Source organism: Ambystoma mexicanum, chromosome 6q (genome assembly GCF_040938575.1).
Source record: "Ambystoma mexicanum isolate Mex_15411 chromosome 6q, UKY_AmexF1_1, whole genome shotgun sequence".
Lineage (NCBI taxonomy): Eukaryota > Metazoa > Chordata > Amphibia > Caudata > Ambystomatidae > Ambystoma > Ambystoma mexicanum.
Window position 1 is genome coordinate 7,933,130 of NC_090937.1, and position 22,700 is coordinate 7,955,829.

The following is a 22,700-nucleotide window of genomic DNA, read 5'->3' on the forward strand; positions in this document are numbered from 1 at the left end:
TAGTGTCCGTGAGAACAGTGGCTGTGAAATGCCATGCAACTGTCCGACTGTGTGCTGGTAGGTGCCTGTGGCCAGGAAGTGGAGTACAGACACCACCTTCAGTAGGGGTGGGATGGCGGTTGGGCTATCTATCATGCTGACAAGGTCAGCCTGTGTCATGTCCACAATGGCGGTTATGGTGTCCCGGTCCAAACGGTAGAGGGTGTGGATCTGCTCATCCGTCAGGTTGAACGGATGTGCTCGGAGGCGTGGGATTGCGGGCTGCCTGCGTGGTGGTAGTGGCTGTGCTGGCGGGCCTTGCTGGGCCTGCCTTGCCCTCCTCCTCCTCCTGCGTCTCCTCTGTGCGGCCGGTTGTTGTAGTAGTTGCTGTTCGTCTTCTTCTTGAAGTTGGAGTACTTGCAGTGCTATCAGGTCCCCCAGGGCCAACATCGCTAGTCCTGCCGGTAGCATTTTGGAGTGGGTGTGGTTGTGTGAGGGGGTTGGGTGTGCAATTTATGTGTTTTCAAGCTGTAATGCCTCCACCTGTGGTGATTCATTCCACCTGTGCAAGCTGCAATCCCCTTTGGGCGAGCACGTCCCGCACGCAACGCTGCAATTCGACGCATGGCATCTTGCTATTACAATCATGTATTTGATCCCGATGGCAGTGAAATATTGGCTCATATGTTCATTCTGCTATGGTCCCATTGTTTCCCATACTATCTTTGCAGTCGCGAACAAACTTGTGAAGGGTCAGTGGAATGTAGTACTCGATTAACGGTGGACCCTCATGCAGCACTGTACCGCGGCTCAACGACGGGCGGGGCGTCCCATTTGTGAGTGAAGCCACTTTGCATTTTCACACATTGCCGCACTACATGGATGGATTTGTGATTTCAAGCGGTCACAGATGCCTTTTCGACGTGATGTTGCAAATGAGGAATTCGAAGGACGGCGCTTTCGGTCTTCAGCTAGCGGCGAGGAGACGCCCACAGGTCTGACTGCAAATATAACGTTCTATTGTTTAATGTCCTTGGGACAGGGGCCATGGCGAGAATGCAATGATTGATATGAATAGTATGGGATGCGCAATAGCGTGGTGGACGATAAGGCAGGACGTTCCCAAATACATGTTACTTCACAACACTGGAATTCCGGCCTGGAGCACAGTGGATTTTGCAGACTGCATTACGCACAGACTCAATGGAAATTGCACATGTTATGTGAGTACATAATCAGGCGTTTTCATACCGGGATGAGGGAATGATGTATGGATGCATGGACAGATGATTTGATGGAGAGTTTGCCATGTACAGGGCTTTTTGGAATCTATCCACCTCCCCTGCGCTATGTGATGCAGAGCTGCCATAGTGGGACCATCGTCTATCTGGCCTTGTTGAACCCTCCCTGTCTCGACGCGCCTTCAAACACTTGTGTCTATGCACGTTACTAATCCCATCGAATGGATTCTGTTTTGACAGACGCATGCACACAAACACTCGTTTGTAATAGTGTTTTCACCTCGATATTTATAGTTATGATTCGCAAGTGATATTTGGGTGGGAATAATCCTTTGGAGTGGGCTAGCATGCATATGGCTGTAGATTTAGTGTGATCATTGAAGTGAGTAATACAAATCAAGTTCTGATGGCCATACTATTCTTTTTCATTTCATTTGGGTGACAGGTATCTCCTCCCCTTTTGCCGCTGCCATCTGTATGCCACTCCTGCAGATGGCTTTTACTCCCGACACCTGCTGCTTCGAGTTAATCAGTGGAGCACCATTACGATCTTATGGGACGATCGCCAATGGGCCACATGCCCTTACGCGGTACTAGTGGCTAGGAGCAACATTTCGACCTTTCAGCTGGACTAGTGCCTACCTAATGGAACGGCCCTGCGGTTCTAGGCGCTTCCATGTTGCCTTTTTGAACGTGAATGTAGCCCCTGTGTATGAAATATATGAATATATTATGAAATATATTTTTGGGGTTCATGACCTAATGGCTGTATGGGCTTGGTGATTTTGTGGAGCATTAAATTTCTATTCTGATATTAACCGTGTAGCGTTATTCTTTGCAAGTAATGTAGCATATTCCTATTTGTGGAGCGATGTATTGTGAGTAGATCTGCATTGGGTTCCGGCTTCTGAGTATAGTTGCGTGTTACTGTACTGGAAGCGTTTGCCTACGAAGCCCAGTGTGGTCAGGGATAGGGGCTACCATTATGACTGTTTTGATGATGTCATGCTCAGGGGCGGGGGATTAGCTTTTGTGTAACAGATGCCGGTCAGCCAGGTGGATTGGTGGAATGATGTGATTATCAGTATATGGCTGGTCACAGGTGCCTGTGTTTGCGTGCGTTTCTTGGAGGGAGACTGAGGTCATGTCCATTGGAATAGCTTCTGTATTCGTGCCATCTGTGCCCTGCAGCTCCCATTGGCCCCTCTTGAGATGTGCCTGGCTGCTCAGTCACTCTGCCAACTTGTGTGGTACATGCTTATGCTGATGGTTGGTTTGTTTACTGGCAGGAGTACAGGGCTGGTGCAGTCTGACTCAGGATACTGCTTTGAATGTTGCCTTACACTGGTGTCGGTCGATGGGGGGGGCCTGTTTTTGTTTGTCTCATTTTTCTGCTCATGTTGCTGTACTTGAACCTTTGCATGCCTGTGCTGCATCAGTGCGGCAATGGTGCCATGGCAAATATGGATGGCCACTCACAAGGCACTTGGAGCCCCTAGATTAATTTGTTCGTTGCCATGCATGGGTGACTTGTACATTTGACTGGTTGCATTGTGTGACTTCATTGCACCTACGAGGAGTTGTGCAATGTGGCCAGGGAGTGGTGTACAGGCACTCAGTAGGGCCGTTTACGGTTGATTCGCGATGCCGTACTTCTCACCATGGCGGAATGGTACTTTCCGCCATGCTTGATGGCGTTAGGTACATGTCCGCTAGGGTCAGAATTCGCGTACCATTGCGCCATGGTGGTAATTACGGTTTGGCATGGCGCGCGTGCGCGTACTTGGTGCAGTTAGCGTTGGCGTTCACTACGGTGTCGCTAATGGCATCGTACTTTACGGTGACGGGTCATAATCGCACCGAGCGCTATTCGATGGCGGTATTCCATTTCCGCCATCGTTTTTCGATTTCCGCCAGGGTCGTAATGAGGGCCATAATGTTTTACCTAACTTTTCGTTTGCTCATCTCTACCCTTTCTGGCATTTTTAAACCAATTTCTTAAATGGTAGTGAACCTGCACAACCACCATACCCCCCTTGCTTTACTGCCACCTAAAAACTTCCCAACAATACTATTCCTGGCTGACACACTTTTCTCCTTCAGCCGTACTCTGGATATGCATTACAATCTACATTTTCCTTTGTTGTCCATCTTCATATTCGAGATTTTTGTTTTCAAGACTGTCATTTGAATTTGCTAGCATGTTATTTTTTCCGTTCTATAGTTGGGGTTGGTGCCAGTAAAAAATATGTATGCCTATGAATATGAATTAACAATGTGTACTCATACAGACCCCTGAATATAACACCTAGTTGTGTAAAGGCACAAACAACCATACATTTTGAAACCTTGGATGTGGCCCATTTGTTTTTGTGATCAAAATATGACACATGAAAACGCATGATGAAATACAGAAATATGCACATAGGGCTAGATTCTCCCAAAATCTTTTAGCTAGCGCATCTTACAACTTACGCTTAAAAGAGAAGCCGGCAAATTCTCAAAGTGCATCTGAATGAGGGCATCCTAGAAGCGCTCATTTAGAGGCCCTTTTATTTTATCCCTTTGCACGTTTGCACATATCAGGGGGCGTTTCTGCACATTTAAAAGCACATCCTGAAATCATAAATGTCATGCGCTTTTAAAAGCGCAGGAAGGAGGGTCATCCCCTGCACCTGTCAGAACAGGCGCAGGGGAAGCACAAATCATGACAGAGTAATTTCTGACCCGGTCCCTATTTTTTCTGTGTGATAGCCAAGGTTTAAACCGCGGCTGTCACACTTGGATTTTCATCGTCCAAACAGGGACAGATAGGATTTGTTTATTTTCGAGCATTTCACAGAGTGTGATCTTCAAGCGCCCACCCTGCCCACACAAGCTTCTGCACACCACTTTTATACCATAGTGACACTGAAGGTGCCACGTAAGTACATGTGATGACCGACTAACTTAACGTTCATTTTTTCTTGGCTTTCGTCTCCTAGCCAAGCTCCCATCCCTGTTTCTGATGGTCGGACTTCAAGAGTCACTTTTGACAATGTTCGTTCTTTGAGCCACAAGTAAAACATGTGGCCAAATGGGCTCCTTTCACCTCTATTCTCTAGCCACATTTGATATGATATGATAGGTTATTTATAACGGCTTAATACCCAGAGGTTTCTAAGCGCAGACCCGGGGACCAACCCTGTGGTGCTCCGTGTCGTTTTGCTTCCCAGGCGAGCACGTTGCCCCTGAGCTATCCTCCCGAAATTGGTCCAATATTATCCCCAAATCATTGTAAACTCCTGGTCCAGCCTCTGGTGCTTTTGCAATTCTTCTGTTGTGCCTCTCTGTATTTGAATCTTACAGAAATATCTAGAAGATCCAAAGGCTGTTTAGAATAGGGCCATTCAAGTTATTTTTGCTCGGCAAAAATGTCCTCGTCTTTCTCCTTATCTAGCCATCCTAAATCAGTTTCACTTGGTTTAATAAACAAGCTCGGGTGCTGCAGAAAATCTTACATTACTCATCTGGGGCCAGATTACAGAACCTTTGCACTGATGGAAGTGCAAAGTTTGCACAGTGTTAGCACTAGGGCAAAGTTGTCCCTATTTCTAAAAACACATGCAAATATTAGAACACCACTGCACCATGACAAGTGCATGTTGGCATGTCATAAGCAGTAGGTCAAAAACTGCCCTAGTGCAAAAAAAATACATTTTCACTGTATTTTTGCACCAGGGCAAAGTTGGCCCTAGTGCTAATACGAATGGTATTAGCACTAGGGCAAACTTTGCCCTGGTGCAAAAATGCATCGAAAAGGTATCTTTTTTGCACTCAGGCGATGTTTGCCTTGGTGCTTTTACCATGCCAGACTGCACTTGTCATGGTGCAATGGTTTTCTAATATTTGCAAGTGTTTTCAGAAATAGGGCAAACTTAGCCCTAGTGCTAATACCGTGCCACTTTGCACTTGCAATAGTGCAAAGTTTCTGTAATCTGGCCCCTAGTGCCTTTTCCAACACTGAGCTGATGCTTACCTGCTTACGCTGACCTACTTATTTCCAAAACACTCTCTTGAGTGGGATATGTATCCACTACGTAGGCATATGAGTCTGGAGTGATCTTTAAATCAGTTAGAACGTTATCTGTGCTTTCTACTACTACTGTAATTGTCTATTGTTAATTATGGTTTAATTTTTTAAGTTTGATTTGTTGAGTGCCTTGAGGCTACTATTGGTAGAATTATTTGCACGTTATAAATAATAGAACCAACAGATAAAACCATGAATCACTTACCTTGCAAAATAACAGTGAATCTTATCAAATGGGCAACAGCATCCTCAAACGTGGCAGAGTCATTGGAAGAAGCCACGACTTCCTCAAGTCTTGTTCCCAAAGCTGTGAACTTTTGGAAGGCATAATTATACAGGCGGATTTCAAGTACAATAAACTGTGTGAGGAAGAAAAATAAGTCTTATGTATTGTTTCTGCACAACAGTTTAGCGCTGCCTATTCATTGCAAGTGTTCCATCATCTCATGCTCTACACTACTCAAGGCTACCCTCCCCCTGCCACCCCATCCTTAGCACATACGCCCCGAAGAAGAAAGGGTTCCATGTTAGAACAACACATTTATTTTGGGCAAAAGTAAAAAGATGGAATTTCTTTTTACCAATTTTGTTACAGTGAAATGCGGGGGAGACCCCCCACACCCTCTCCTCACCTGCTCCCCACCCCTCCTTACTATATACTTATGCCAAACCCACCATCTACATATTTCTGCGAACATAATTCAGCAACAAAATCTTTGACCACTTTACTTTCGGCCATAAAGGTGAGTTCACAAACATGCGCTTTTAAATACGCAAACATTGGGGACATTCACACACAGGAGCAGACGGAAGCACAAATCGTGACAGGGTAATCTCAGACCATGTCATGAGTTTTTCCTTAAGTGTGACAACCGAGGTTTAAACGGGAGCGGTCACGCTTCCATTTCCATCCCCCAAACAGGAATAGAATTTCCCTTTTTTTACAAGCATTTCACGAGAGGTTCTTACCGGGTCTTTTTTTCCAGTGAAATGTACTCCCAGGAACAACTTGGTTGTTGGGAGCCTGTCATACATTATTGAAATGGGGCTGACAGCGCATCTTTGCGCCATTGTCCAGTCCTTCCTGAAATCTGCAGGTCACTTCTGAGAATAAGGAATAAGGTGATCTGCACATTTCTGAAAGGAGTGCAAATGAAATGAGTGCATTCTTTACTTCATGTTATTTATTGGTCACTTGCTAGGCACTTATACAATTAGCGACAACTGTTTCAAAGCGTCCACAGGGCACAGGGTGGGGACAGGGGAAGGCAGACAATGAATTACACCAAAGATAAATAATTGAATTATTAGTACAAACAAATAATGAGAACAACAGGGGGGCTGGGGGGGGGGTGGAGACGACTTACTAAGCCTTGTGAGTGTTCAGAGCATTCAAGTTCAGAGGGTGAGGGGGTAAGGAATAGATGCTGTGGTGCTCATGGTGAAGTGCTCGGGATGAAGTGCTAATAAGAGAAGAACGTAAGTGCAACCTCCCGTGGGGAGGGTGAGCCTAAGTAAGTGCAGTAAATAGACAGCGGCTGGGATGCGAGATGTGGGGGGTCAGGGTCCCAAGGATACATAAGGGCCCTGCACATCAGTCACGCTACTGTATGATTAGCAGGAGTAGAAGGAAGAGGTAAAGAGAAAGGTCTTGAGACTTTTTTGGAATTTACGGAGGTTGAGCTCAAGACGCAGAGGGTGAGGGAGGTTATTCCAGAGGAGGGAGCCCACCGAGGAAAGTGATCGCCCACCAGCTCTCTGTTTAGCAAAGCGCTTCACATGCAGGGAGTTGGTGCAAGAGGAACGCAGGAGTCTAGTTGGGGAGTATTTGGTCAAGAAGCGTTGAAGATAGGACCGTGCCCGTCCCCAGATAGCCTTGTGGATGATTCAGAGGGATTTGAATTTAATCTGCGCTGAAACCGGGAGCCAGTGAAGGCATTGTAGGGCAGGAGCGATGCGGCCCCTGGGCTTGAGGCCAAGTATACGTCTTGCTGCCCTATTCTGTGTTAGCTGGAGGGGACGCAGGGTGGATGGAGGAAGATTAAGTAGGAGGCTATTGCAATAGTCTAGTCTGGGGAGAACCAGAGCACAGGTAACATTGAGTCTCTGGGGCAAGGTGAGGAAGGGTAGAGTTCCTATGAGAAGGACGAGCTGAAAGTGGGACTTCTTGACAATGTCCTGAATACGAGGGATGAAGGAAAGGGAGGAATCGAAGATGACTCTGAGATTCCTGGTTTCAGAGGAGGGGGCAGAGGGGAGCCCATAGAGGAAGGCCAGAGTGAAGGGAAGAAGTAGGATACAGGGGACCCAATAGGGAGAATCTCTGTTTTGCTGGCATTGAGGCAGAGGTCATTAGCAGTGCACCAGGCCTGGATGGCAGAGAGGCAGTCAGGGATGAAGGAAGGTGCAAGGGCATCAGTAGGAGGTTTGAAGAAAAGTTGTGTGTTGTCAGCATAGCACTGGACGTTGAGGGAGAAAGAGGAAATGAGGCATGCCAGCAGAGAAAGGTATATGTTAAAGAGCCAGGGCAAAAGAATGGGGGAGTGAAGGAGGAAGTAGGGGAGGAGAAAGGGTCCAGAATAGTTTTGGAGGAACAATCAGTTAGGAAAGAGGTAAGCCAGTTCAGTGCCCGCTCCGACATACCAAGGGTATCATGGAGCCTTTTTATGAGGATGGAATAATTCACTGTTTCAAATGCACAAGAGAGATCAAGGACGATGAGGATAGCAGGGGAGCTGGAGTCAAGGGATGCAAGCAGTTCTTCACGGTGTTCAGAAGAGCAGTTTCCATACCAGGTTTGGTATGAGAGTTCAGTTGGGGGAGGGCCAACTTCTTGAGCAGTTTCCCCAAGAAGGGGGTGATGGAAATGGGGCGGTAGCTGGCTGGGCAGGGAGGGCCTGAAGAGGTTTTTGTAAGGATGGGGAGCACAAGGGAGTGCTTGAGGGAGGATGGAAAGAACCAGTGGCAAAGGAGTGGTTGCAGAGATCAGCAAGAGCAGGGCCGAGAGAGGAGATGTTGTCCTTGATGGTTCTGGAAGAGCATGGGGCAACCTGTTTGGAAGAGACCTTCATGGAGTTGACAACTCTGGTGACTTCGTCAGGGGAGACAGGAGCAAAGGAGGAGAAGAAGAAAGTGGGAGAGGGAGTGGTAGGGGGAGAGGGGAGAGGGTTGGGTTGGAAGAGTGCATGACAAGGCTGTTCAGTACGTCCTGGGTTTTGGAATGAGGTGAAAGGTGAGCGCATTGGAAAGGGCCTGGGAGGTAGGGGGAGAAGATACTGCGGACAGTGTTGGCAAGTTCCCTGCAGATTTGGAACAGTTCAGCCATGTTTTTGGATGCATTAGACACTCATGCCTGAATGTGGGCTTTTTTTTGGCACAGATGGAGAGTCTGTAGTGTCTCTGGATCAGTCGGCAGGCCAGTTTGTCAGAGGGTTCTCCTTTCATTTGTGCTACTTTTTGAGAATCTGGCCCTAATTATTTTGTATGCATTTTTGATCTAGTAGAGATCAAGTGCTGATACACAAAGATGTGTACTGGATCAATACAGGAGATTCCCATGAGCATCTCAGGTTTGCTCCTGATACCCCACACCTGATTCAGAAAGCCTAAAACTGGAGCATATGCTGAGGTGACTGGAGCATCTCTGGGATGCCGTGGAGCAATTCCTTGTCAAACACATTTGCATAAAGCATCCCAAAAATGCTCCAGGTAGCTCCAGATTTGCTCCATTTTTAGACTTAACAAATAAATGATAGGGCAGCAGGAGAACATCTGAGGGCACCTCTTGATTTACTCCATAGCAAAGTTTTGTGATTTGGGCCCCAAGTGCCCTGCACTCTCATGTCTGTATCGAATTTGTGGTGTACATGGGCTTACAGTATGCGTCATGTTTGGTAATTAGTAGCTTACGTTTTTAGTTTTCTGCATAAAACAGGAGCCCAGTCAACAATAAATGAGTAAGAAATATTCTTTCCCCACAATTAGGTCTACCTGTGCCAGTGGAGATCTTTGTAGATGGCACTTAATTTGGCCTTATCTGCATAAAGGGCTTTATCTCCATGTGTCAGAGAAGGAAATGAGCTGTGCTTTTTGATGCGAGTCCCTGGTTGTTTACTTTTACTTTTCATCCTCCTGTGCACTTTCTCTTCCTTTTTTATTTTCATAATTCCCCTGCAGGGTTGAGGAAATTCCCTCTGCAGACATGGCTGCATGCTTCCAGAGAACCAGTATGGTAGATGCCTGCACTTCCTGCTCCAGAGATGGGAGAGGCTTGGGCCAGATTTATGTAAAAATCAACTAGCTCTTGACTTGACAAACTGAAGAAGGATTAAGGCATGTTTCGGTCAAAATATTCCTCGATGGAGATATATGTATCACTTGGGCATAGCTCCATGGGACAAGCAAACCACTGCAGATGCTGCTGAAAGGCTGGATCTTCTCATTTGCACATGGAAGCTCTGTAGGTCAGCATGGTATCCGTAGAAATGATCAAATTGAAAAAATCTACTGAAATAATGACCTTGTGTTTTTACTGATTTTGTTTGGAATTTGGGGACATTTAACTAAAATAAAGGTGTGGGGTGGGGTAAAGGTAATAGTTAAGGTAGAGGGGGAGCATCTTCAGAAAATGTTAGTAACATTAAAATGTTTCTTCATGTATACAAATGACTTGTGTGTTTGAGGCCTGCTCATTACCCCATGTATGTGCACCATGAGCTGAGACCAAACCTTAAGGAAAGTACTTTAAGAAAATATGACAAGGTTAACGTCTAGATATATAGCACCTTTTGAATTTTAATATTCTGACTGTCAGTGAACAAAACCACCTGGCCTAGATAGGTCAGTGAACAAAAAAGTTGGCCAGATATATGATGTCATCAGTGATAATAATAATGATGAAAGGCTGAGTTTGGCCCCGCTGGGATTCGAATCTGCGTTAGCCGGCTCTGCACGGATGTCAACGCGCTCTACTCGCTGTGCCACTTGACCGGCTAGACATTTGTGATGTCATCTATGATGTCCTGGGTGTTAGTCTTAGCAGTGCACAGTGGTGGCACGAGTTATGGTTGCTTAGCTTACCATAATCAGAAAATTTCTGAGGTTTTTTGGTTTTACTTGTAACCATAACGTCGCTTTAACAAAGTTTTTTCAGTGAATTTCATGTTTTTATTAAACCATTTTTATTTTTCGATAGAGGCATAATCAATTACAACATATAATCGTTATACTTTGTTAACACAATGCATAAAACCAAATTTTCATTCAGGGTTAATGTCACCCGTTGTTGTGTAAGTTGCCTCCAATTTTTAAACTATAAATTATTATTCCACCACCCTCCCCACTGTCCTTTTTTTAAAATTCTTAAAACAATTTTATTTTCTTGCAGAGGTAAGGACATTTTACTTTCAACAAATGTACAAGAGTATAACTTTTGCCAATATGAGTTTGCATCATAACTTCGTTGTCTGCTGCTATACAACAGAAATTTCCCAGTTTTATCGATTCATTCTTAAGTTTCTACCTCACCCCCCACCCAGATCCTTTATCTCTAGAGTCTTTTGACCTTTCCGCTAAAACGTCCCCATATGAGGATCCCACTTCTTTTGTGTTCCTGGCTGTCAGGAGGTATAAACGTTTTTGAGAATCTGAGGTTTGAGGAAATTGTTCTTCGACAAAGTTTCGTAAGGGGGACCCAGTAGGCTAGAGTCTCTGCAGTGTTCATTTCTTTCATACATAGGTTCTTGAGTGTAACACTTAGACAGTTAACCCCCTCCCCCCCTTTACTTTTCACCTTGTTCCCTTTTCTCGTCGTGCTGATTCTTTCTCTCTTTCTCTGTTCTGGGTTATTAGGTGATCGATATATTTTGGAGGGTCCGTGGTTTATAGAAGTGGGCTTCCCTGTCTCCGACAAAGTCTCTAAAAGGGAACCATATGGACAAGTATCTCTGGTAAGTCTCTGTTCTTATGGAAGTTACCTTCTCCATTGCCATTACTCCCGAATTTCATGGTTTTTTACCAGTGCATGCTATTTTCCTACAACTTACTAATATCATACTTACCCCAATAAACAACATTTGTGTTCAATTTACAAAGTTTCACCTTAAAAATTTGCCATTTCCCACCTTCTAGCATCATTTTCAACACTTATATACACTTTTTGCACATTTTTCCACTGTTTTTGTATCCTTTGATGTACACGAACGTCTGATGTCATCACTGACCTTCCGGGCAGTGCCACGTGACCATGCACTCACACACGGCATGATGACGTGTCCGTGAATGCACCCGCACTTCGCGCTCGGGTCCGCGCCTCGAGGACATTTCGGACCACCTCCATGCACCACCACACCAAATCCAATCACTGCAATGCTCTCAGAAAGGTTGTTCCTTTCTTAGCAAGTAGTAGGCTGTCTTCCTCCACCTCATCTTCCTCAACCAATACTGTAACCACACAGCCTACTTGTGGGGGAAACAAAATCCCAGCAGCTACCTTGCAAGCAATAAAAGAGGCTGCTGATCCATATCTTTGAAGACAACAGTCCTCTGTATATAATGCAGCACACCACTCTGCAGGGGTAAGCAATTTCGAAGTGCTTTGGAAGCTGTAATCAAGGAGCATGAGAAACACTGCCCCTACCATAGAAGTAACACACGCGCAACATCTTCCCCTGTCCACCTGCCCCTCCATATTAGTGCTTGGTGCCTCTTCCCTCATTACCCTCCCCACCTTACATTCTAACCTCTCCTGCAACAAATTCAAAAAATCAAACAACAACAAAAGGAAGGTTCCTTTAGGAACCACCTTTCACAGTTAACAAATAGAACAAAATAAAAATCTTATACACTCCATCTACTTTACATTTCGCAGTAAAGTATACGGACTCAATAAGATTTTCCAACATTTCCATTAACATTTTGTGTTATGCTAATGGGAATAATGTGGCGTTCATCCCCATTCCAGGGACTGGGACGGGGGATAACGGCCCGCAGCCCAAGTTATCGGCCCAAGCGAAGCGAGGGTGGATAATGAGGGCTCCGGACCGTTATCCCCATTCCAGGCCTTGCAATGCGGGATGAAGACCATTAGCACCCCGGGGTCCCAAAGTGGTAACCTGGGGTGCAAAAAAAATAAAGGATTTTTCTTCCTACACCGGGGCGCCTGCGGCATCCCGCTGTAGGAAGGAAAATCCTTTTCCAAGATGGCCACCATGGAAAGGGAAGGCGGGGCTCCGTACATAGCCCCTCTTCCCTTTCCATGGCAGCCTGCAGAAGGCAAAGAGAGAACCCTATGACCATATTACCAAGAGCACCATTTTTTTCCCTTTCAAACCTATCCCACTTTCTAATAACATTACCACATAGCCGGTCACAGGTGGACATGGCCACTTTAACCCCATTTGTTGTCCCTCGTGGTCATGGCCAGTAGCCAGATGGTCCGGGTCATGACTTATGCCATGACCGGGACAATCTGGCCACTGCCCATGGCCACAGGCTATACCTCAGTCACCAAAAGTATATCACTATTTTCTGTACCTACATTATGACACTTTTCAAAAAATGAAACATGGGCAAATTTGCAAAACCATGCTTTAAGGTCCTTGCCAATGCTCCTTACATGAGTTTGCTGGAAATCCGTCCATGTTTTATTTTTTCAAAAGTGTCAAAATGTATTTACATACAATAGTCATATAATTTAGCCCTCACTTGACAAAACCCATTCACACTTTACACAAACATTCAAGGTTGGGTCTATAATCTTTATGGAAACTTTTGTCCACATTTGTTAAATGGCAACAAAGTTATAAGCCATTTACAAATGTTAAGTTTATGTTAATTTAGCTCCCTCTTGACAAAATCCAACCAAACTTTACAAAAACATTCATATCTAGATCTAAAATATTTTTACAAACTTTTGTGTAGATTCATCAAATGGCACCAAATGTATAAGCCTTTACAATATTTTGGGCCCCCCCTGTAATATTGCCCCCTCTTGACAGAATCCCACCAAACTTTGCAACACCATCCAGAATCAGGTGTAGAGTAGAATTCCAAAATGTAATAAGCCATCCAAAAACTGCTTTTCACCTTTTTTAATATGTTTTTACTGCAATGTCCATGGACACGGGCAGCCGTCCGCGAATCCAACATGGCGGACGTATCCAAAAATCTGACGCACTTCATGCTTTTCACCATCCAATCAGTGGGCGCGTCCGATGTCTGGGGACTTCACGTCGCCCTCTAGGCCAATCGGATGCCCATCTGCGGACCGAACAGGGAAGTGGGTTTGCGGACCGAACCCAGATATCACTAATTTTTTTTGTACCTGCTTTTAGCCCGTTTTAAACAAACCTACTGCACGGATTTACACCAAATTTACAAAAGCATGCTTTCTGCACTATGCCACCGCTCCTTCTGCAAATTTGGTAAAAATCCAACCAGCGGTTTAGACTGTAGGCATGAGCAAATGTTTTTTTCCATTGCGTCTATGGAAAAACAACATTTTTTGGGATCCTCCCTATAACTTTGCATCCCTTGACGAAACCTTATGAAACTTACCAAAACAACTCAGAGCGTGCCATATACTCTTTTTGCAAAGTTTGGCAAGGATTCGTGAGCGAAGTGATAAGCCATCCAAAAAGTGCTCTTCCTATCAGTTGAGCAACTTAACCATAACTACATGGCCGCTACTGCAGGCCATGTAATGTATATATTCAGTGACAAAACTTTGTTAAGGGGACACTATGGTTAAGTTGCACTAATAAAAACCTACCAAATTCAGAGAAATAACTTTGTTAATGGGAAGTTATGGTTACAAGTAAAAGTGAGTAAAACCCAAGAAATTCGACAGTTATGGTAAGCTATGAAACCATAACTCATGCCAACGCCATGCACTCCTAACACTAACACCCAGGACATCAAAGATGACATCACAAATTAAATGAAATCATTATACAGAAAGTTTGCAGACTGGCGGGTCTTTGCTAGCAAAAACAGAGAAATGGATTTAAACACGTGAAGCCTCTGTGTACTTGAGAAATTGCAATAATTGGACAATGAAATGCATGGATTTCTGTACATGTTTGTGTGATAATGCCTTGGCGGTGTAACTGTCCTGAGTATGATATTTTTTTAAACGTTCTTATATTTGAAAAATTGAATATCATATAAGCAGGATTAAGCAACCTGCATCCCTTCAAACATTTTTTCCTATGATTCCCATAATCCCTCACCATTGACTATACCGGCTAGCAATTATGGGAGTTGTCTGGAGAGTTACAGGCTACATACCCTGCATAATGGAAGCCATGGCTAGCACATGCCAAACAAATCCACTCACCCCGGCTTCATGTTGTCATAATTCACAATAATCCTTCTCAATAGTGAGCACGCCGCCGTTTTTCTGGAATCACACTGTAGTTCGAAAGGCCAGGAATATGTGACATCTAAGGCAAATTAGTGATTTTATAATAGACAAAAAGAAATCCCAAATTGTAAGAAAACCCACGTACAATGTAAAGGCACGTTAAGGTGAGCACCGACGTGAAGACCATCCGGCTGGGGAATTTAAAATATGGATCCCACTCGTATATCTTTCGTTGAAACCATGATTTCTCGTTCCTGAAAATAAATGAACGTACCATCAAGACACTTGAAACACTGATTTATAGAATTATTATTCTTGTACATTTTTTAAAACAACCAAGCAGAATGATTCTCCCGCCAATCAAATATGTAAAAAAGTACATAGAATTAAACATTGTTTGACAGCAGATAAAGATTTAAAAGAGGACATGCAGAAAAAAACTATCGTAAAGACTGTACAAAACGCTCTACAGATGTAATTCAGTGATGATGAAAATGGCATTTTACTAAGAAAATCTGTTCTGAATGCTCTGCAGTGCAAAGTTGGTTTAAGGTACTGTGAGGGGTGGGTTTAGGGAGTTACACATTCACTTATTTGATGATGCATGATTTGTATCTGTGGATCAAACACTACCTACGGTCTGTACAAAACACTTTTAGCTCCCCTTCACAATGGCATTTGTAGCCGACAAACAGGAAAACAGCCAAATTAAGTCCCCCCAAAGGATGGAACTGGAATCTGTTACTTTTCCGATATATTTGTCTGTCCCTATTTACCTTAATAAGAAGCTGAGCACAGATAAACTGATTAATACTCTAACTGGTAATATTATGGAAGGTTTTGATTGTGCATTGCCCCCAGGCTTATCGGGAAAAACCCTGATGTTGCACTCCAAGTGTTAATAGCAAATTCAATGTGATAAGGATACTTAGGGTGCATAAGAGAGTGTAGCCACCCTGGCACCAGGTGGAGTATAATAGCAAAGAAAGGAAAGAGTCATAAGTAAGGACCCTTGTGTCCCCTGTACAACACAACCAAAATTGTTCTTTTTTACAATAGGAGTTACTTTAGAGTTACCAATTTATCATAAAAAAACAGTGATTCGAGGACACTTGAAATTAGGATACTTTCAGAGCTAATTAGATCAAACAATCATTTAATAATGTGGTCAAATTAAGAGATACAGAGCTCTACGTATTTCGGGTAGTCCCTTTCGTCAGGAGCTTGAATTAGGTCATCAGTTCAACAGTCTCATTCTTCAATTACTACAATGTAAATACAATATATTAGGCATTTCTGTGTTGAACTTCATAGGTGTCAGAAAAAAGTGGAGAATCTAACTTCCATATTAAGGAACCCTATTCACCTGGATTCCGGTGGCTGACAATAAGTCTGAAAATCTCATCCAGAGGAAAACTCCTCTTCATCAACTCCACAACTCAATTTGTGTTGTCTGCAGAAACATGAGCATTATGATCAGTGGAAATTCTTAAGAACAAATGAACAGCAGAGATAACCAAAATGCCTAAGCAGGTAAGGATCTTACCTAGGTCTAGGAGACAATAATCATCCTTGCTCCGCGATACAATTTAGAGAGGTGTGCTCAGCTCGTTTCTACATTCAAATAAAGTTCAGTGCAATTATTGTGCCCCACTAGGTCAACTAGTGTTAAGAACGGATGATAAAACAAAACTCCATGTCAAGAAAGTCTAAACACCTACCTTATGTATGGTCTCTTCAACCTCCTGCTTATTTGCATGCAGAGTGTAGCTGTTCTTCAACAAGTTCAGCATAATCATTTGCAAATTAATTCACACTGGTTCCAGGTTATTATCTCTAGTTTCCATTGTGAAGACTTTGGCACGGTGTGCCAAGATGTATTTTGTCCATTCATACTTAAAGCTCATTATTTTATGTTGAATTTCTCTGAGGATAGCCAAATCCCTTCTGGTAGCTAGTATTCACTAAGTTCAGAATCTAGGCTGTCCGTTCTTCTTCTACATCACACGTTTCTTTTTCTGAGGCTTTTTTAGCACTTACTTCTGATGTAGGCATGTCTGCTATATTAGGTGACCTCTGTTCTTTTGCTTTACAAGTAGCGGTATTACCCATGACCATTAAGAGGTGGAGAACATGTGCTAGATTGCCAGTAATTAGGTCAAAGCTACAATTATCTTGCATGCAATTAGAATGTATTCAATATTAAATAGGCCACAGAAGAAAGAAGCTGTACAAGAAGCCAAACGGTTGCAATTCAGACAGCCTTAATGTACCGTTGGGTTGTCATATTTTATTTCTTTCAAAGTTAAAAACTGCTCCTAACAGTCCAAACTTGCACAGATGTATTTAATGCATTGAGGCATTTACTGCAAACAACAGGAAGCTGGATGCTGCTTACAAAATATGCCTCCATTTCCATCCTGTGAACAAGAGGATCCAAGATTGCCAGCTCCCAAAGCATAAAGCATTGGGTATTTTGATAACCGCTTACACCCCTTCTTAATTGAATACCAATATGTGATACTAAGAAGACATCCATGGCATCCAATAAGCGCTCTAGATACTCTCAGGGGTACCATGTTATTTGCCAAAGTAATGACTTTGAATTTTTACTTCAATTTTTGTTTTTAATTTGGGGGGTTCCCCTATACAACCCCTTCCCCTTCACTACTACCCCTACTACAACCCCCCCCCTTTTAACTCCTTAACCCACAACTATCTATTTAAATTGAAGTAAATTCTAAGTAATTACTTCAAAGTAAAATACTTTGAAGTAATTGCTGGTGTTCTATCAGGACAATCCCTTTGAATCAATAGGCAGACAGACTTGAACATAAAGTGCAAGAAAGGTTTATCCTGAGATCGTTGGGTCAAAATAACAAATGAGGTACATGAAGAAAACTAGAAAGGTTCTCTCAGGTTTTGTTTTTAATAACTTTTTTTACAGTTAACAATGAGCTTAAAGGGCAATATGGTAGCATACACATGTGAAGTTGAGCATTGACATGTTACAGTAGTTATGGTAAGCAGAAACATCTTGTGGGAGTACATCTAGCACACTGTCCAGATACCCATGACCAAAGCAGAGGTGGGGTGTCTATTTACGAGTAAGTACGAGGGGATTGTGATAGCTAATCAAGGCTCACTTTAACCAAACCCTAGTCTTCTGTAGTTGTCAGGAAGGCATGTAATGGGGCCCAGGTGTCTTTGGGTCTATAGCACAAAGGGACAGAGGCTATGTACAACTCCTCTCTCTCAGATGTATATATAGGTCACATAACCATTCTGCGTCCGTTGGGCCACTCTTCCATTTCCAATACCTGAGTACACATTTCTTGGCAACAACACAAGCTACATTAAACAGTTGCCTGACCCTCACTGCTACTTTACTTATATCCCCTAGAAGATACTTGACTGGTGCCAACGTAGTGGGGGGGATATCCATCATCTCAAGTAGTGTATTAGAAATCTCACCCCAGAAACTGTGCACAGAAGGGCACCCCTGAAAATATGCTGTCTCAAGTTTTTGACCTGACCTTTTTTCTGGAGTCGGTGTCCACTTTTAACAGTCCTCTCATTCTGCCCTTATTTGTCTGGTCCTCACCCAGTCGGGGATTAAAGGGGTTCCCAAACCTTGCTTCTTGGTAAGTCGTAGGCAGCTGCTTCCGGGATTTCTTGGAAGGGAAGGGTGCACAGCAGCTTCTTCTAGGGAGGGAGCTGGAGTCAGCTGGGTTGGCAGCCTACAGGAGACTGTGCTCTAGCCACAAAGGTTCCCCATTGTTCCTCTTGTCTCCCCGTCTCCCCCTTCTCAATCACTGATCTTCTCTAAGCCACTCTCCTTGTCTCTCCACTGGCTCTTTCCTCCTCCCACAACTAATGCTTGTCTAGGGCCAGATTTGACCCTCTGAAACTGCAATCACTTCCATCCTCTTACCAGCTGCCTGAGCTTTTCCCTCTTCAATCCTTCTTTACGTTTCCACATCTGTCTCCCAAATTCTAAGCTCTTCCTCATAGGTCATGGGAGATTGGCCTACCTGCCACTCTTGCTCTGTCTCCATGACATGAAGCTCCCTTCATCATCAGAGTGTCCCCTTTCCAATATCTAACTCCTCTTGCTCTTTTCTCCTCCAGCTCTTCTTCTTTGTTCTCCTCTTCTAGCTGGTAGGTCGTATTGACCCACCTGCATGCCACTCTCCTCTCAACCCTCTGGGTTTTTATTCCAACCTCTTCCTTTTCCTTTCCTATTTCTTTTTTTAGTTGTCTCACAAACTCTTTATCTCTCCCTCGAAGCTCCCTCTTTTTCCTCTGCAGTTGTTTGTCTCCTGCGCCCTTTTAATCCTAAATAGCTGTCTCTATTTTTCCCCTGCAAGCCTCACCCTCCTACTCCCTATACTTGGTCTCTTTAGTCATTTGATACTTCTCTACGCATCTCCTCCCGTTCCTTCCTCTCTCCTCCTATCGCCTCCTTGTGACTCTCCTCCTCCACTATCTTCATTTCTACTGCTGCCCCTCAGCCAAGCCTCCAGTCTCCACCTCCTGATTTCCCTCAACCTCCTCAGAGGACTCTCCAACCTCCTTTAACAAAAACATTCAGTGCCCTTATGTATACCTTTACCTCGCCCTTCTGACACATGTACACCTCCTCTTTAGAGTCTATTGACACATCTCCTTGATCTTTTACAACTGTATCTCCAACCTCACTTACATTCTCTGTATCATTCAATGTAACTTCATCCTCCACCTCCTTAATCCCACTAATCTGGATCAGGGCTATCTCCCCCTCTGACCTTCCAGTGCCTCCTCTCCTGTTTCCATCTCCAACCTCCCATCTTTCGACTCCTTCTGCTGTCCTTTGTCCAGCTTCTCTAAATACATTCTTCCTGATCCAACTGTCGTCCTTTCTCCTACAAATTCGCTCACTAATTGACTGAGAGTCTCGGTCTATAAAATGTCCTGCCACCTCCTCTGGGTTGACACTCTGGTTAGTGGTTTGCTTCGAGGGTCTACGGGGTGGGCGTTTTCTCATTTCTGGATTCTAGGGACCTAGCAGAGGATGCACAGACCCTGCAAAATGGGTATTAGTAGATTTGTTCAAATACATTTGACTGAATTTGGCCTGTACCATTCAACCATATATATTCGAACAAATTGGCTAATACACACTGATCATGGGGAGCGGGGGTTGCGGGGGTGTCGCCCCGCAACATTACTATTACTGTTACTATTGCTCAGAACCCTGACAACATTTTAAATAGTACAGACACAGATCTACTATCTACTATATAGTATTTTCAGCAACTTTATAGAATTGCACGGTACCTGATCCAATATTTCTGCCTCGTTTTGCTACTGGGGCAGTTTCATCGGTTACTGATAGTTTCAGGTGGTCATTGTTGTTTAATCCCTCCCCATTCCTCTTCCTCAACCCTATAGCCATCTCCCAAAATACCCCTCGCTTCTCTCGCTTTGTTCAGCAGACCCGTCTACTACCTAGCTCAAATGCATGTGCTAGATGTTGGTTGGGGGTTGTGGGAAAAAGAGGTCTTCATCTTATGTTTGCCAACAAAGTGTCTCGGTCAGAGGTAAGATGTGAAACTACTCTTTTCTAATAGAATAAAATAAAATTCCTAATTTTTTTATTTTGCAGCCTCAAAGTGTTCTTTCAAAAAAATGTTGGTTGTGTGATTTGATTTGTTCCACTGCCCCTTGTTCCCTTTTTGCCTCAATAAAAACAATTAAGGAGTGATTACAGGTTTTGCAGAAATGGTAATTCCAGCAGCATTCTCAAAATAAATGTGCTATTACCATCTGCTGGATTCAGGGGTTGGAGGCATTAATTGTGGCAGTATTCCCATGGAATAACACTGTACATAAAGTTCTTCGGTGGATTTCAGCCTAGGTTATGCTTGTTTTTACCTCTCCCAAAAAGGAGAGGTACAAATCTTAAAATGAGGCCAACATAATTTTCAACTTTTTAAACTATTCAGAAGGTAAGCACTGCATACATATCTTAAATGTACCCTTGTGGACATTTAAAAAAAATATACATTTAAAAAATTAAAATACAAAAGCGGTATGAACCCCTACTGTATATCATTAATTTCTACCATCAAAGTGACAAACTAAAGTTGTAAAGGGACAGCGAAGTCAAATTCAGTCATTAGTTGCCACTGGCGGCAGTGGTATGGCTGGAATACTCGCGGGGGTTATCCAGCCATTCCACTACCACCTGTACTAAACTCGCCATAGGGCAGATTTGAAGAAATACCCCTTCCTAAAAGAAATGAAAAATGAAGATAAACTGAAATAACTTCACATTTTTTTTCAAAAAAAGGGCATCAAACCTACTGCAATGCGGAAGGTTTCCACATAAGCCGCTTCACATGGTCAGCCTGGTGCTGTAGCAGGACCTGTTGTTCTTCCTGCATGAAAACACAAATCAGGCGTGTTACTTTCATGGTTGACATACCATAGTGGTAAGCCCATCAATATCACCATATTATAAATGTTTAACAAATGAATATGTGAGCAGTATGTTCAGAAGTGCTTAGACGATTAGGCTAAACGCCATGCTATTTTTGGGTTTGATATGCTGCATATTTAATTGAATTTCTTGTGGCAGGCACAGGTTCTGCTGAGAACACACACTTATTTGAATGTGTTATTTTCTTTTTGCTCCGTTGAACCGTGGACAAGCCACTCAAAATGGCCTTCGCTTCACTTTTAAAACCACAACGTCCATAGAATGAATACTAAAACTAAACAAATGTGCGGAATTTGATTTATGTAGCCTTTTTTTAAAATGCAAGAAATGTAATTGCATAGCCGTCAGTTATAATACATTAGTAAGTTAAAGTCAATGTTTACATTTTACAAGGATACATATCCTCGAATAATTAAAAACATGTTGCATTCACCTGAATAATTCTTCATTTTAATAAGGCATGAGAAGTGTAATTCAGCTCCTCAGCCATTTTGCAGTCAGTTGTATATATACAAGAACTGGAGTAGCAAAATGCAAAAATGGAACAGTTATTGATTTACTCTTCCTTCTCACAATGCTTATCATATTGTTGTTGTACATTACACTACCTTTAAGTGCCAAGGACGAGTAAACTCGTCCTTTTTACTTAGACTTCAATAATAGCCTGGCACTTAAGGGGAAAGAAATAAGCAGCCAGTTTTCTTTATAGGGGGCAACCACTTAATTGCTCATATGACTATCCATGTATATAAAGTAAGCAGCTGGCGGGCTATGGGTGGGGACCGAAATTATAGGCACTGGTATCACAATGTCATTCACTTCTAATGTGGGTGCTGATGAACAGGAAGCCTGCTTAGCCCTTCCCGCTGACCCGAGGAGGTATGCGCAGCACTTAGTTACTCAGGATATTCTTAGGGTGACTGATATTCCTCTTTCAAACCGCTTTGGCAGCCTGACTACGGAGGCTGACCTGCTGGATGATATCACTATCTGGACTTAAGTAGTGAAACAGTGTGGGTGGCAAAACCTCCCAAAATCAAACTAAGGTCTACTAGTATAGCAGCAAGAGGAGGAAATCCCAGAGGAAGCAAAATCTGGGGGTAGTAACTGGTCGTGAGACTGATGTAAGAACTTGTAACTGCTATGAGAAACCTGAAGATGTCTCCCTAACTAGCCCCCAGGGATTTGTCATCCAGGTGGCCAGGACACAGCCACCGCTATTGGATCCAGTTCCTGGGGGTGGATCAGTGAGGGAGGAGCACCTGAATGGGGGGTCATCAGGAGTGGCAGTGGGACACCGACGGGTGCGACGCGGTATCCCCCTTATTCTAACACCTTTTCCCCATCCTACCGCATAGGATAGTCTAAAACACTGCCCCCCCCCTTTTCCGACATGAACACTTTCGCACACCACAAAAGACAAAGGACTAACATTAGAGCCGTTTACCTGACATGTCCCAATACTAGGGTCAGGCAAAGTCAGGCAATTGACCAGAATCACACACACCTGACTGCCCTTTCCCTTCCCCACAGGGATAAAAGGTGGAGCACGAGAGCACA

At 43.6% G+C, this 22,700-nt stretch overlaps 1 protein-coding gene across 1 annotated transcript in view; it reads right to left on the reverse strand.

Moving 5' to 3' along the window:
- Positions 1 to 22,700, reverse strand: part of LOC138515709 (stimulated by retinoic acid gene 6 protein-like) — an 859,180-nt gene that overhangs the window by 541,626 nt on the left and 294,854 nt on the right. Inside the window, exons 8-10 of the mRNA XM_069630368.1 lie at positions 21,005 to 21,078; positions 14,802 to 14,910; positions 5,498 to 5,651 (exon numbers count right to left, since the gene is read on the reverse strand). Of these exons, the coding sequence (XP_069486469.1) occupies positions 5,498 to 5,651; positions 14,802 to 14,910; positions 21,005 to 21,078 (337 nt within the window). The remainder of the gene's footprint in view (positions 1 to 5,497; positions 5,652 to 14,801; positions 14,911 to 21,004; positions 21,079 to 22,700) is intronic.